The sequence below is a fragment of the Oreochromis niloticus genome, linkage group LG3, assembly GCF_001858045.2.
Source record: "Oreochromis niloticus isolate F11D_XX linkage group LG3, O_niloticus_UMD_NMBU, whole genome shotgun sequence".
Classification (NCBI taxonomy): Eukaryota; Metazoa; Chordata; class Actinopteri; order Cichliformes; family Cichlidae; genus Oreochromis; species Oreochromis niloticus.
This window is the reverse complement of record NC_031967.2, coordinates 56861403-56877615: the sequence shown is the minus strand read 5'-3', so window position 1 is coordinate 56877615 and position 16213 is coordinate 56861403. Positions and strand designations below refer to the sequence as shown.

Sequence of the window (16213 nt, the reverse complement as noted above, 5' to 3'; positions counted from 1 at the left end):
CAGAGACTGTGGGTCTGTGTATGAAGTATAATTCATGTGCGGTTGTTGAAGTCGTAGAATGAGAAATGGCAGTTTGGGGTTATTTCCTGCTTTCATTGTCCTGCTCGTGCTGATGAAAATGTTTATTGACGTGTGAGTTCATTCTTCAACGCTCGATTCTGCCTGAACAACGTGAACACTTTGCTTATTTTTGTGTAACACAATTCAATGCACTGAAGCATCAACTTGTTCCATTATCAACTATGAAAACAGGAAACAGAGACAGTTGGCTTTCAAAGTAAAAGCTGCTTCTTTTGAAACGTGTTGGTGGTAAAATGTAAGAAGAGCTGAAGCACATAAATGATCTACGTGCCATCCCCTTTTGTGTTTTTGTCCATTCTGAGGTGCCTTCTGACCTCAGTTGCTCCTCCTGTCTCTGGCACGCCTTTTTTGCTGCCCGATCATCCGTGGTCCGTCACTGTCCTGCACAGTGTTAATGCAGAGTTATTAAGGTCAGCATTCTTTTGCTCGGCCCCACTTTTCATTCCGGCCTACTGGGCGTCTCGTCACAGCTCTGTCAGCTGAAGCTGTCTGGAAATTTCCCCCGTGTAGTGAAATGGGCCTTAGTTTAACGCTCTCCGTCTCTGCTGCATGAGATCGCTTTCCTGCAGCACTGTTTACATTTTCAGGTTGTTGTTGTGGGTCCAGCTGCTGCAGCGTTTGGTCAGGGTCAGAGATGGTAGAGGGGAGAGCAGGAGTCCAGGTCAGCCTCGGCTTTCCGGGCTGGCAAAGCAGCCTGTAATTAAACATAAAGAGAAAAAACAAAAACAAACGAACAGGAAAATGATGTTGTATTGGCTGTGTTATTCAGAGAGGGGAGAAACACCGGGCCAGGCCCTGTGTCAGCCTTCTCTCCCCCTTTTTTTGTTTTTTTCTCACCATATAATCAACTCATAACCCACCAAGTTGACAGGACAACACAGGTACATGTTAAAATTCTTAAGATCATGTTTAAAAGCCCAAAAAGCAATTTCCTTCCTTCAGTGATCACTTATACTATTCAATCAGCAGAAAACATCTCACAATTTGACTCCTAACCACTAAATTTGTTGTTTCAACACTGGTTGGTCATACCAGTCTCTTTCTTTTTTAAGTTAAGTTGTTGTCCTGCAACCCAGAGAGTTTATTTGTTAGTAGTGGATAAAATTCATCATTAAAACAACAGGTGTATGTTAAGATTCGCTGCTGGAAAATCTTCATATGTTCATGAATGTAAGCTGTTTTTTGATTACGTGTGTGCGTTTGTAGGTGGGTTAGTTTAACTTTCTTCCCAAGCAAGGCATTTCTCTAACACGTGCCTTTCTCAAACATTTCTCTGGTTGTGTGTGTGTGTTTTTATTTTGTTTCCCAAATTTTGATTTCCCACCTTAAATAACAGCATTCCTTGTCTTCAGCCAGGAGTTAGAGCTTGCTTGTGAGATTCAGGGACACATGGCGCTATCAACAATGCAGCCAAAAACTTGCCTGAACATTTCCAGTGATGGTAACCGATAACCGGAGGAGAAGATGTCCTTTAAGCTTCTTCTCAGGGTGGGGACAAAGTGAGAGGTCAAGCTGTAAAGTTTTGAGCCAAAGCTTGGGCTGTCTGTCGTCCTAATCCTGTTAATCTATCGTTTTTCGTTGTACTCAGGTTTCCAGGTTGAGAGAAATCCATCTGTATTAACACACTAAAAAATTCAATTAGTATTCCATTTCTGAAAACATCCATTTGCTTCATCTGACTAGATTTTACTCTCCCTCTCTCTCTGGGTGCATACTTCACACAGTCCGGCAGTTGCCTTTTATGGGCATGCAGAGTTCCTGTCACACACACACAGCTACTCACACCCAGCAGCTGCAAAGCTGCAAAGCAAGACAACTCATGTAAAGAGGATCCCCTATATGTGAAATTTCAATTTGGCACAACCCTGAAATAAGCATGCCTTTTATCTAAATAAAATGAAATTACTACACCACATCTAGTGCTGAAATTCGTGCTTGATCACACCTTATATAATGATAGAACCAAAGGGTAAATCAAATGTGACTGCTTTATATTATTGAACTGAAACAAGAACCACTTAAAAATCTTATAAATCCTGCTTCACACCACAAAAATGAAACAAATCACCCCCGCATTTATCACTCAGACTCCTCCACTAAGTCTTACCCTGCCAACTGAAACTGAAGTTTTAATTGTTTACGGTGAATGTTTGATGTTTGGCTGGGTCTTGATATAGAAGAGACAAATCATGCACGATTTGTCTCTTCTATATCAAGACCCAGCCAAACATCAAACATCCACCGTAAACAATCAAAACATTTTATTTGCTATAAGTGGAAGAAAACCGTGACCGAGGACAAGCTGACGGCATAACATGTAAGTACAAGTCCTCCGGTTCCATATGCAAAAAAAAAAAAAAAAAATCATTGATCTAGCTTATGTGGTTCCAGTTCTAGAGAGATTTAAAAATAGTTACGCAAAATGGAGCGTGCCCGCCCCGACCGGTCTTAAAGGGTTAATAACAATCAGCTCATATTAGATAATAAGGTTTATTCAAGGAACTGATCACAGTCAGGTCAGTCAGCTCTGTGCATGCTCAGTCTGAGTTATGGATATTACTGTTCAAAATGGCAACGGGTAAACAACGACCAGAAGGTCCGTGTGAATCCAGAGGAGCAGGAACATGAATAATGACAGTAGATGTTTGTGTGCTGGAAGCAAATGAGTGTGTGATGTTCTTTCAGTGTTGCACTTTGTAGACGCTCCCTGAGCCTGGTCTCACAGCCAGCTGCACATAGAGACCAGTGTTGTTAGTCCAGGTCAGAAGATGACTTGTTGGAATGAAAATGAGCTTGTAGTTTGTCTGCTTTAATCATGTGACTGGAAAAAGGTGTTGGACTTCAAATATGTCCATTTCTTTCACACTTCACCTTTAAAAGTGAAGCCATGTGGTTCCTGGAAGGAAAAACACGACTTTTTCAAGTCTTTGTCCTGTTTTTATGATAAATGTACGACTTTAATGTGAAACATTCAGAGTTTTTTCTCTTGTTGTGTTTGTTTGAAGCTGCTTCCTGTTGGCTTCAGCTGTTTGGAGTTTCCATTTTCTAAACTTCTACATTCTGAACCTTCTTCAGCTCTGAACAGATGATGAAACACTGAATGATTTCAAGCTCACACTTTGTCTAATAAACTTACATCTTTCATTCTTTATACAGATTGGTGAACTGTGGTTTGTCAGAGATCAGCTGTGATTATCTGGCAGCAGCGCTGAAGTCCAACCCCTCCCATCTGAGAGAGCTGGACCTGAGCTGGAACAAGCTGCAGGATTCAGGAGTGAAGCATCTGTGTGGTTTCCTGGAGAGTCCAGGATGTGGACTTGAAACTCTGAGGTCAGTCAGCATGTTTTAGTTGTGCTGAGATGAATATGATGTGAAAGTTGTGCTGACACTAAACTGCAGACATCAGGCTGATATTATACTGATCCACACTGAGGATCTTCATGGTAAAGTCTGTTTTCTTCTTCTCTGGTTTAGTCCATTGACTGCAGCAGAACAATGTTCACATTTCAAACAGTGATACTCAACGTATGGCCTGCGGCCCACACGCGGCCTGCCCACCTTTCCTGATTCAGAGAGAGTGGACCCTGATTAACTGTGTAGCTTCTTCCTCACAGTTCTGAGTATCAGACACAACAATGAATAATCCACAGCTGACTGTCTTTAGCAGGTCAAAGGTCACGGCACACAGCAGACAGTCAGAAATCTTCTAACTCTGATCATTTATCAGTTGTGACACTGTGAGACTTGATCAGAGGTGTGATCATCACAGCAGAGGCCTTTGTGTCAAAGTCACTGAGGATCAAACAGAAACACATGAAGCAGATTTTCCTCTTCTGGCTTTTTATAGCAGATAACCTTCAAAATCTTCTGCAGTCGATCAAAAACTGAAGCAAACCATGAATCAACATGTGAACATGAGCTGATGCTGCTGAAGTGAAGCAAAGTTACAGAGGTTTGATTACAGACACAGCTGAGAGTTTGTAATCTGTCAGCATTTTAAAAAGTTTCCATGGAACAGCAGAAACGAGGCTTTACTGTCAGAGGCCGACAGCACTGAACACAACAGCAGACTGGTGGCTAATAAACAGTGAATGATGCAGAAACAGATGTTTGAAGCTGTTCTTGGAGGACACTGAGAGAGAGAGAGCTGTGCAGGCAGGAACAGCCAAAGTCAGAGAGAATTCATGAGCATATTTATCAAACGTGAAGCAGAGTTTGGATCTTCTTTTGCTGCTGGTTCAGTCAGTTTTGGTTGGAGACAGATGAAACCTGCAGCTTCAGGATCTGTGAGCTGTCCACTTTCAGCCCCGACGGCGTGTCCGTGTACGTGCCGTCGAGTGAACGATCCACGCTCTGTGTTTCCATCTTTGTGTGTTTAGCTGCTCTCATTTACTGTTTTAGCTGTTTGCTGCTGGTTGAAAAAGTTTGTGAGGTTTAAGCTGAGATTCTGGCAAAATACATTTATATTAAACATCGATTCAGGATTGAATGAATCAACATCGTTTTCTTCCAATTCAAACCATTTAAATGGGAACATGAATTTTTTACAGCCGCCTCTAATGCTGGGTAATGTCAGCTGGTCCATGTGCAGCTGGCTGTGAGGCTCAGGGAGCGTCTACAAAGTGCAACACTGAAAGAACATCATCCATAAATATTGAGGAATAACTGGACTCTCATACAGCGAGACTCAAATGCCTTTAAACATCAGCTTATCCTGCTGATCCAAGTCCAACACTGAGTTTGTAAAAACATGTTTGTCAATCATTTTGTTTGGTTTGTGAGGAAAATGATTCAATAACTTGTTGCTAATACACAACATTTCATCATATTTCCTCATAACCCTCTTTTGTCTGACCATTTGATCCCATTTGAATTTGCAATAAAGGATCCACAGAGTTTGGTGACAATAATGACAGTAGATGTTTGTGTGATGGAAGCAAATGAGTGTGTGATGTTCTTTCAGTGTTGCACTTTGTAGACGCTCCCTGAGCCTCACAGCCAGCTGCACATAGAGACCAGTGTTGTTAGTCCAGGTCAGAAGATGACTTGTTGGAATGAAAATGAGCTTGTAGTTTGTCTGCTTTAATCATGTGACTGGAAAAAGGTGTTGGACTTCAAATATGTCCATTTCTTTCACACTTCACCTTTAAAAGTGAAGCCATGTGGTTCCTGGAAGGAAAAACACGACTTTTTCAAGTCTTTGTCCTGTTTTTATGATAAATGTACGACTTTAATGTGAAACATTCAGAGTTTTTTCTCTTGTTGTGTTTGTTTGAAGCTGCTTCCTGTTGGCTTCAGCTGTTTGGAGTTTCCATTTTCTAAACTTCTACATTCTGAACCTTCTTCAGCTCTGAACAGATGATGAAACACTGAATGATTTCAAGCACTTTGTCTAATAAACTTACATCTTTCATTCTTTATACAGATTGAAGGAATGTGGTTTGTCAGAGATCAGCTGTGATTATCTGGCAGCAGCGCTGAAGTCCAACCCCTCCCATCTGAGAGAGCTGGACCTGAGTAGTGACTCCCGGTGGTTAACTAACAACAACTACCTGCAGGATTCAGGAGTGAAGCATCTGTGTGGTTTCCTGGAGAGTCCAGGATGTCGACTTGAAACTCTGAGGTCAGTCAGCATGTTTTAGTTGTGCTGAGATGAATATGATGTGAAAGTTGTGCTGACACTAAACTGCAGACATCAGGCTGATATTATACTGATCCACACTGAGGATCTTATGGTAAAGTCTGTTTTCTTCTTCTCTGGTTTAGTCCATTGACTGTAGCAGAACAATGTTCACATTTCAAACAGTGATACTCAACGTATGGCCTGCGGCCCACACGCGGCCTGCCCACCTTTCCTGATTCAGAGAGAGGGACCCTGATTAACTGTGTAGCTTCTTCCTCACAGTTCTGAGTATCAGACACAACAATGAATAATCCACAGCTGACTCTCTTTAGCAGGTCAAAGGTCACGGCACACAGCAGACAGTCAGAAATCTTCTAACTCTGATCATTTATCAGTTGTGACACTGTGAGACTTGATCAGAGGTGTGATCATCACAGCAGAGGCCTTTGTGTCAAAGTCACTGAGGATCAAACAGAAACACATGAAGCAGATTTTCCTCTTCTGGCTTTTTATAGCAGATAACCTTCAAAATCTTCTGCAGTCGATCAAAAACTGAAGCAAACCATGAATCAACATGTGAACATGAGCTGATGCTGCTGAAGTGAAGCAAAGTTACAGAGGTTTGATTACAGACACAGCTGAGAGTTTGTAATCTGTCAGCATTTTAAAAAGTTTCCATGGAACAGCAGAAACGAGGCTTTGCTGTCAGAGGCCGACAGCACTGAACACAACAGCAGACTGGTGGCTAATAAACAGTGAATGATGCAGAAACAGATGTTTGAAGCTGTTCTTGGAGGACACTGAGAGAGAGAGAGCTGTGCAGGCAGGAACAGCCAAAGTCAGAGAGAATTCATGAGCATATTTATCAAACGTGAAGCAGAGTTTGGATCTTCTTTTGTTGCTGGTTCAGTCAGTTTTGGTTGGAGACAGATGAAACCTGCAGCTTCAGGATCTGTCAGCTGTCCACTTTCAGCCCCGACGGCGTGTCCGTGTACGTGCCGTCGAGTGAACGATCCACGCTCTGTGTTTCCATCTTTGTGTGTTTAGCTGCTCTCATTTACTGTTTTAGCTGTTTGCTGCTGGTTGAAAAGTTTGTGAGCTTTAAGCTGAGATTCTGGCAAAATACATTTATATTAAACATCGATTCAGGATTGAATGAATCAACATCGTTTTCTTCCAATTCAAACCATTTAAATGGGAACATGAATTTTTTACAGCCGCCTCTAATGCTGGGTAATGTCAGCTGGTCCATGTGCAGCTGGCTGTGAGGCTCAGGGAGCGTCTACAAAGTGCAACACTGAAAGAACATCATCCATAAATATTGAGGAATAACTGGACTCTCATACAGCGAGACTCAAATGCCTTTAAACATCAGCTTATCCTGCTGATCCAAGTCCAACACTGAGTTTGTAAAAACATGTTTGTCAATCATTTTGTTTGGTTTGTGAGGAAAATGATTCAGTAACTTGCTGCTAATACACAACATTTCATCATATTTCCTCATAACCCTCTTTTGTCTGACCATTTGATCCCATTTGAATTTGCAATAAAGGATCCACAGAGTTTGGTGACAATAATGACAGTAGATGTTTGTGTGATGGAAGCAAATGAGTGTGTGATGTTCTTTCAGTGTTGCACTTTGTAGACGCTCCCTGAGCACTGGTCTCACAGCCAGCTGCACATAGAGACCAGTGTTGTTAGTCCAGGTCAGAAGATGACTTGTTGGAATGAAAATGAGCTTGTAGTTTGTCTGCTTTAATCATGTGACTGGAAAAAGGTGTTGGACTTCAAATATGTCCATTTCTTTCACACTTCACCTTTAAAAGTGAAGCCATGTGGTTCCTGGAAGGAAAAACACGACTTTTTCAAGTCTTTGTCCTGTTTTTATGAGAAATGTACGACTTTAATGTGAAACATTCAGAGTTTTTTCTCTTGTTGTGTTTGTTTGAAGCTGCTTCCTGTTGGCTTCAGCTGTTTGGAGTTTCCATTTTCTAAACTTCTACATTCTGAACCTTCTTCAGCTCTGAACAGATGATGAAACACTGAATGATTCCAAGCTCACACTTTGTCTAATAAACTTACATCTTTCATTCTTTATACAGATTGGGGGGCTGTGGTTTGTCAGAGATCAGCTGTGATTATCTGGCAGCAGCACTGAAGTCCAACCCCTCCCATCTGAGAGAGCTGGACCTGAGTAGTGACTCCCGGTGGTTAACTAACAACAACTACCTGCAGGATTCAGGAGTGAAGCATCTGTGTGGTTTCCTGGAGAGTCCAGGATGTCGACTTGAAACTCTGAGGTCAGTCAGCATGTTTTAGTTGTGCTGAGATGAATATGATGTGAAAGTTGTGCTGACACTAAACTGCAGACATCAGGCTGATATTATACTGATCCACACTGAGGATCTTCATGGTAAAGTCTGTTTTCTTCTTCTCTGGTTTAGTCCATTGACTGTAGCAGAACAATGTTCACATTTCAAACAGTGATACTCAACGTATGGCCCGCAGCCCACACGCGGCCTGCCCACCTTTCCTGACTCAGAGAGAGTGGACCCTGATTAACTGTGTAGCTTCTTCCTCATGGTTCTAAGTATCAGACACAACAATGAATAATCCACAGCTGACTCTCTTTAGCAGGTCAAAGGTCACGGCACACAGCAATCTGTGAAACAGTTTGGAGCAGGAATTCTTGCACATTTACAAACTGACACTGCTGCACGGCATGCTGGGTAATGCTAGCTGCTCAGGTAGTCATATGCTTTGATGTGAGCTGGAGGCGGAGACATTCTCTGATGACATCACACTGAGTGTTGGTGAATATGAAGTTTCCTTGTGAATGATTTCCAGCTTTGACTGTAACAGTGTGAAGGCAGTGACCACAGCAATAACTGCATGAAGTATTTGGACTGACAGAAACATGTGGACAGCTTTTGTTGTGAGGCTTTAGACAGAGTCTGCCTCTGTGTGTGCTCACTGTGTTCAATCCTTTAAAACCGGTCGGGGCGGGCACGCTCTGTTGTGCATAACTATTTTTATATCTCTGTAGAACTGGAACCACATAAGCTAGCGCAATAATTTTTTTTGCATATGGAACCGGAGGACTTGTACTTACATGTTATGCCGTCAGCTTGTCCTCGGTCACGGTTTTCTTCGACTTATAGCTTTGCAAATATTGCATAAAAAGCACTTGCAGCAACAAAAGCGTAATATGCCAGAAACGCGCTTTGCCGATCCGATCAGCTGTTTGCAACACTTCCTAGGTTGGAATAGACGTCAGCGCGAACTATCACGTGTCCGCCATGACCTGCCCGAAACCGGAAGTGACATTTTCGTGGAAAATTTGTGTGTTTTTTTTTTTTTAACCTTCAGGGCCTTATAAACCTGCACTGGTGTTTTAAAAGTTATCTTTGACTTTATGACTTTCTGTTTCGTTTCTGGGATGTTTAGAACTCATGTTGCACTGCTGGAAATAATTTATTTTGATGCACATTGTGTTTGTTTGCAAATTTGCATTATAATATTTATTTTTGTTTTTCCTGCAGTATATGAAAATTGGTGTATCTCAAAAATAAAACTATGAAGACACTCAAACTAAATTTCCTGTGGTGGGAAACTAATTTGTGCAACTATTTGTATTTACAGTTTTGAGGGATAAGCCTCTTGAATTTCTCTAACTACAAATATATGTAAAAACACAAAAATGATTTTCAGTTTTTTGTAGTTTATTGCACTTTTTTGTAATTCATGCAGTTTCTATGGACTTCATGCAGAAATATTATTACAATTTGGGCTATAATGGTTGTATTGATGTATAGCAACTTGAAATGCTCCCAAAATGGCACTACAGCATGTAAAAATATAAAGATAAGCTCTGGTGGACTAAAAAACGTCATTTTCCACAAAAAAGACATCACTTCTGGTTTCGGGCAGGTCATGGCGGACACGTGATAGTTCGCGCTGACGTCTATTCCAACCTAGGAAGTGTTGCAAACAGCTGATCGGATCAGCAAAGCGTGTTTCTGGCATATTACGCTTTTGTTGCTGCAAGTGCTTTTCATGCAATATTTGCAAAGCTATAAGTGGAAGAAAACCGTGACCGAGGACAAGCTGACGGCATAACATGTAAGTACAAGTCCTCCTGTTCCATATGCAAAAAAACAAAAAAAAAATCATTGATCTAGCTTATGTGGTTCCAGTTCTAGAGAGATTTAAAAATAGTTACGCAAAATGGAGCGTGCCCGTCCCGACCGGTCTTAAAGGGTTAATAACAATCAGCTCATATTAGATAATAAGGTTTATTCAAGGAACTGATCACAGTCAGGTCAATCAGCTCTGTGCATGCTCAGTCTGAGTTATGGATATTACTGTTCAAAATGGCAACGGGTAAACAACGACCAGAAGGTCCGTGTGAATCCAGAGGAGCAGGAACATGAATAATGACAGTAGATGTTTGTGTGCTGGAAGCAAATGAGTGTGTGATGTTCTTTCAGTGTTGCACTTTGTAGACGCTCCCTGAGCCTCACAGCCAGCTGCACATAGAGACCAGTGTTGTTAGTCCAGGTCAGAAGATGACTTGTTGGAATGAAAATGAGCTTGTAGTTTGTCTGCTTTAATCATGTGACTGGAAAAAGGTGTTGGACTTCAAATATGTCCATTTCTTTCACACTTCACCTTTAAAAGTGAAGCCATGTGGTTCCTGGAAGGAAAAACAGGACTTTTTCAAGTCTTTGTCCTGTTTTTATGAGAAATGTACGACTTTAATGTGAAACATTCAGAGTTTTTTCTCTTGTTGTGTTTGTTTGAAGCTGCTTCCTGTTGGCTTCAGCTGTTTGGAGTTTCCATTTTCTAAACTTCTACATTCTGAACCTTCTTCAGCTCTGAACAGATGATGAAACACTGAATGATTCCAAGCTCACACTTTGTCTAATAAACTTACATCTTTCATTCTTTATACAGATTGTGGAGCTGTGGTTTGTCAGAGATCAGCTGTGATTATCTGGCAGCAGCACTGAAGTCCAACCCCTCCCATCTGAAACATCTGGAGCTGGGCTACAACAACAAGCTGCAGGATTCAGGAGTGAAGCATCTGTGTGGTTTCCTGGAGAGTCCAGGATGTGGACTTGAAACTCTGAGGTCAGTCACATGTTTTAGTTGTGCTGAGATGAATATGATGTGAAAGTTGTGCTGACACTAAACTGCAGACATCAGGCTGATATTATACTGATCCACACTGAGGATCTTCATGGTAAAGTCTGTTTTCTTCTTCTCTGGTTTAGTCCATTGACTGTAGCAGAACAATGTTCACATTTCAAACCTTCAAAGAAGAAGAAAAATCCTCCACTGGATAATTCACTGTGAAACTCTCAAACTCTTCATTCCACCTTAAAGTCTGTCTGACACTGAAATCCAAAGCAAAATGTGTGTTTGCTTTACAGACAGCAGTCCAACACAAACATACACACATCATCCAAAACACAGTCCAACATCCAAATCTCCTCCACTGCCAGCATGAATGATGGGAAAGAGAAGGAGGAACACTCTGACATTCAGGGTTAGAATGAGTTTCATGAAGCAGACTGTGAAGATCAAAGCTGCATTAGAAGCTTACATGAATGAATGAGTGGACAGAAGTGGACAGAGATCATCTGAAGCACTTCAAAGGCTTTAAATCAGCACATTTCTCTTTATTCTTTATCAACTCTGTTAGTTTCTCTCAGTTTTCTGTGGAATGAAGCTAACAGCAGGCTAATAAGATGCTGACCAATTGGTTTCTATTAAAGGTTGTAATTTGTATATTAAAAGGTGCGATGTTTGGCTCAGCAGGGATCAGCTTACAGTTAGAACACAGCTGCTGGATGGGATTAGCATGTCATAGCTATCTACCAAACTGCTAACTGGGGGATTTCAGGCCATCTATGAATCATTTTTGCTAACTGTTTATTCAGCTTAGGCTCACAGGGCTGCAGCCTGTGCCCTAGCTGTCATAGGGCACAGGTGAGCAGTCCATCACAGGGCCAACAGAGAGAGACAGAGGAGCACTCTCTCACATCCACACCTACAGCCAATTTAGAAGCACCAATGAACCTAAGCAGCATTTCATTGGACTGTGGGAGAACATCCAACCTCCACAGAAAGGCCCAGCTGACCAACAAGCTTCAACCTACAACCTTCTTGCTTTAAGGCACTAGTGCGAACCACTTTTCCCCATTTCAGCCCAAATCCTGCATCTTCCTGTTTCTGACTCCAGGCCAGCTCCACTAACACTTTCTCATCAGACACTGCCACCTAGTGGAGGAGGTCCTAGTTCCATTTGAAGCTTCAGATTACAGTTAGTTCCTTTACAAAGAGGTGGAGGCGGTGGGGCCACAGCACCATCATCACTGAAGGACACTTAACCTTTGTTTCCATATGCTGGGAACTTCCTGTTGTTCCAAGGAGGACTGGAAAATGTGTGAAAATCTCCCAGTCAGTTCCTCACAGCACACTTCAATCATTTCCCTCCCACAGCATCAGGACCAGGGCTTTTTCTCTCTTTGTCCCACTAAGAGATTTCCACACAAACACCTCATCAGTGGGACTCTCAGAGCTACCAGCCCTTTGCTACAATCACAAAGCTCTTCATTGAAATCAATGATGTCAAAGCTGGAATCACATGAGTCCAAGTCTTCTGCTGATTCAGCATCACATTCATCTTTGCTCCTTGTTCTGCATCCCCACCATGGACTTCATTCCTTTCCAAGCCAGCCTTGAGTGTCCTTTATTCAGCTCATCCTCTGCTTTACTTTTACACCTGATTTTAGCTGCTTTATCTCTCTTTGAACAAGTTTCTGTGCCTCAATCTTTTTCTTCTCTCCCTCATAACAAGACAGCTTCTTCTGCCTGAGAACATGTTGGAGTGATTTACTAATCCAGGGCTGCTTATTGGGGAAAATACTTCCTGTTTTCAAAGTAATCCCCATTTTTCCCAGAAAGAAATGTAAGTAGAAATCGATGATCTAAGTGAGAACATGAGCCTTTAAAAAGTCCCAGTGGGTGCAGTCAAAGCAGTCTCTCAGTCCCAGTATAGAGTCTTTGGTCCAGACTGGACCAACTGTGTGCCCAGTTTGAGCTCTATTCAGTCCTGTGACCTGACAGACCCAGAGGGGCCATCACATCACATGTAGAAGCTCCCCTAATGGAGCCACAACACATGTCCAATACTTAGTCTGTCTTGTTGGACCAACTGGAAGAAATGATTCAAGGAATTAGTCACAGAACAGAGATTCAAATCTCCAAAATCCAACTGGCTGCATCAGGACATATAGTCTGAAACTCTGCACAGTTTCCTGTTTGAAGCTGCTTCCTGTTGGCTTCAGCTGTTTGGAGTTTCCATTTTCTAAACTTCTACATTCTGAACCTTCTTCAGCTCTGAACAGATGATGAAACACTGAATGATTTCAAGCTCACACTTTGTCTAATAAACTTACATCTTTCATTCTTTATACAGATTGGGGGGCTGTGATTTGTCAGAGATCAGCTGTGATTATCTGGCAGCAGCACTGAAGTCCAACCCCTCCCATCTGAAACTTCTGCACCTGAAATTCAATAACCTGAAGGATCCAGATGTGAAGCAGCTGTCTGATCTTCAGCAGAGTCCAGACTACAGACTGGAGAATCTGGAGTAAGTAGAGTGATGGAGTGAGTGGGTGGTGCTGTCAGCAGTATTGTACTAAACACAGGGCGTATCCAAATTCATGGGCTGCATCCTCCTGAGGCCACATTTGAAGGCCGATTACGTCACAGCGACGCGCCGAAGGCTGTCCATATTCATAGACTCCTCCAAATGCGTCCTCCTTTTCACGAATTTGAAGGATGGGTCGAGTGTATCCTTCGTGGCCCACCATATCCCAGAATTCATAGCGTGGCACCGTCAATTCCAGTTTCCAACAATGGCGGCAGATGCTTAGTTTTAATATTACTCTTATTACACTTTCTGGGTCACAAAATAAACTTTTAACATATTTTCAGGGGAGAAAGTAGCTGTAAATATCTGCTCGGTTTATCAAGATATCGCATATTTCTAAAAGTGCTTCGACGTTTTCTGAGACATCTGTTACCCACCAGCTCGATAGCTAGCCGGGAGCTCGAGGGTCACTGAAGCCGCCGAAAACGGCACAACTCCCAGCACATCATTTTCAGATCACCGCGGTCTTTCGCTACTCAGGTTAAACGTAATATATAAGTCACTTAGACAACATAAAAATGTTAATGTTTGGCTTTTCTCAGTGTTTTATTTGTTCCTGAGTAAATCGGTTTGGCTCAGATTAAAGATATTAGATTAGATAAAATAAAACTTTATTAATCCATCGGGTGGGTTCCTCCTTGGTTTTCACACCGCTGAATAAACGTCAAACAGAAAACTGATTAAACAGAAGTGTGAGACGGTCGAGAGTTTACTCCAGTGTCCTGTTATAATTTAGACAGCAAGGAGCAGACGGCTGAGTTTATTGAACTCCACCGAGACAGCGGTGACGTTAATCTGAAGGCTAGACCGTCACAGCCGTTTACTTCTGGCCTACCCGACCTTCTGAGGACCCGGCCCACGTGGACCGCGAAGGCCGGGTCCTCAGGAGGATGCAGCCCATGAATTTGGACACAACTACAGTCAGTAGAGTGATGGAGTGAGTGGGTGGTGCTGTCAGCAGTATTGTACTAAACACAGTCAGCATGAAACAAAGATCCAGTGTTTCCTGTAAAGCTGCAGCTTCTCAGTGAAGCTGTGAGAGGAGAATGGTGACAGGCTTCAGGATTGGACACAAACACTTCCTGTTTCTCACCTTTATGGTCACCATGGTAACGGCTGACACGCTCTGATCAAACGCTGTCAACAGCCAATCAGCTCTCTGAACAAAGCAGCACGCAGACCAATGACTGCATTCATTTCCAAGTTTAAAGCAGTGAAGAACACAGTCTGTAGGTGAGGAAGACTTTAGTGAGAGCAGATGTTTGGATGGAATTCCTCCAGTTAACAGCTGGAACCGTCCATCTGGATTGTTGGGGTAGTTGTTGGGGTTCCTACAGAGCTCAGAGTGGACACACCAAGGTTCTTCTAATGAATGAAAGTCCAAACTCAAACTAGGAGGGAAAAACATTTTCATCAACTTCAATAAAAATCCAAAGATTAGAAAAAGTGAAGCAACAATGAGTCCTAGTACAGTCCCAGCACTGAAGTCCCTGCTGCTCTTTATACTGGATGTGCTGCATCACTGACTGACAGCTGATGAAGAGTCTCTGGAAACACTCGTTTATCTCCTCTGCTCTTCCTCCTTCTCTCTGCAGGTGGGAACCATGGCATTAAACAGGACGGTGTGTGTGCTGAGAGAGGAGCAGCTGTGTCCTGATGATCCAGAGAGGTTGAAGCAGCAGCAGCTTGTGTGTAGAGATGCTCTGACTGGGCCATGTTACTGGGAGGTGGAGAGGAGAGCTTCATCCAGCAGTGACTGACAGAGGAATGAAGTGCAGATGACTGTCAGTGCTGCAGAGTGAACTGAACACATGCTCTCTGAATCATGTGATAACCCCTTGGCTTCCGTACTTGCGCTTCGCTGTTCCACTTGAACGATGTATTGTTGTTCTAGTTAGCAATAACCCTATAGCGTTCAGCATCGCCTCACTCCAAAAGATGCGATGGGTGCTTCGACTTATGAAAATGTTCTACTTACGAAAGACCCTCGGGAACGGATTAATTTTGTAAGTTGGGGTTTCACTGTATTATATTCAAACATGTGATCTTCTCTTTATTTCTGAATCTTTACCAAATAAAGAAAAACCAAACTGTTGGAGTCAAATTGTTAAATGTTGTCCTTGTGTTTCTTAAATTTGTAAAGTCTTAGTTCAAGCATTCAAGACATTCCTTTGTCTCTGACCACCATTTCACCAATCCAGCCAATTTGGTGCTGGGGGAAGGTGACAAGTTTTTATTGTAGATACATCCTATCTGAAAGATCTGTTTCTTGTGTTGTAAACTTCCTGCGTTTATGGTCCTTTTGGTGAGCAGGAGATCACACAAACATACACACACGTTCTTGCACATGCATACACATAGTGCCTTGTCTTTTAGAACCATTGGGGGGTTTACGAGGGGAGGTGCTTGTGTAAACTATTGTGTTGTGTTGTGTAAACTGTAACTGTCATGGGAATAAAAGGCAACGAGCGGAGGCCTAAGTCGGGGGCATTTGATGGTAGGATTCGAAGTGCGTTCCTGAGATACCGACGGGGTCTCCCTTCTGCAAGTAAAATCGATCGATCGCTGACTGTCTTGTTTTCTTCATGAGGAATAAGTTTCTGAACTAGCAGGGCTTGTGGAAACACAGACTCAACACAAACTAACAAACAGAACCTGTCGTGTCCTTTTTCTCCACATCTATGAATCTTTTCTGTGTTTTCCTCTTTTCCTCCTTCCTGCAGCTCCATCTTCATCATTCTGTGTCCAGTATATGTGAACATGTCCAAAGCATCTGAGCCTCATGT

The 16213-nt window shown here is 42.4% G+C and overlaps 1 protein-coding gene across 1 annotated transcript; it reads left to right on the top strand.

Moving 5' to 3' along the window:
• Window positions 1–3259: 3259 nt before the first annotated feature.
• On the top strand, window positions 3260–15539 carry LOC109196690 (ribonuclease inhibitor; the record flags this gene model as incomplete). Its single annotated transcript, XM_025903947.1, has 6 exons — window positions 3260–3411; window positions 5507–5704; window positions 7807–8004; window positions 10661–10837; window positions 13191–13364; window positions 15023–15539. Coding segments are annotated over 6 exons (918 nt in total), but the record flags the coding sequence as incomplete, so codon positions are not given.
• Window positions 15540–16213: the final 674 nt, after the last annotated feature.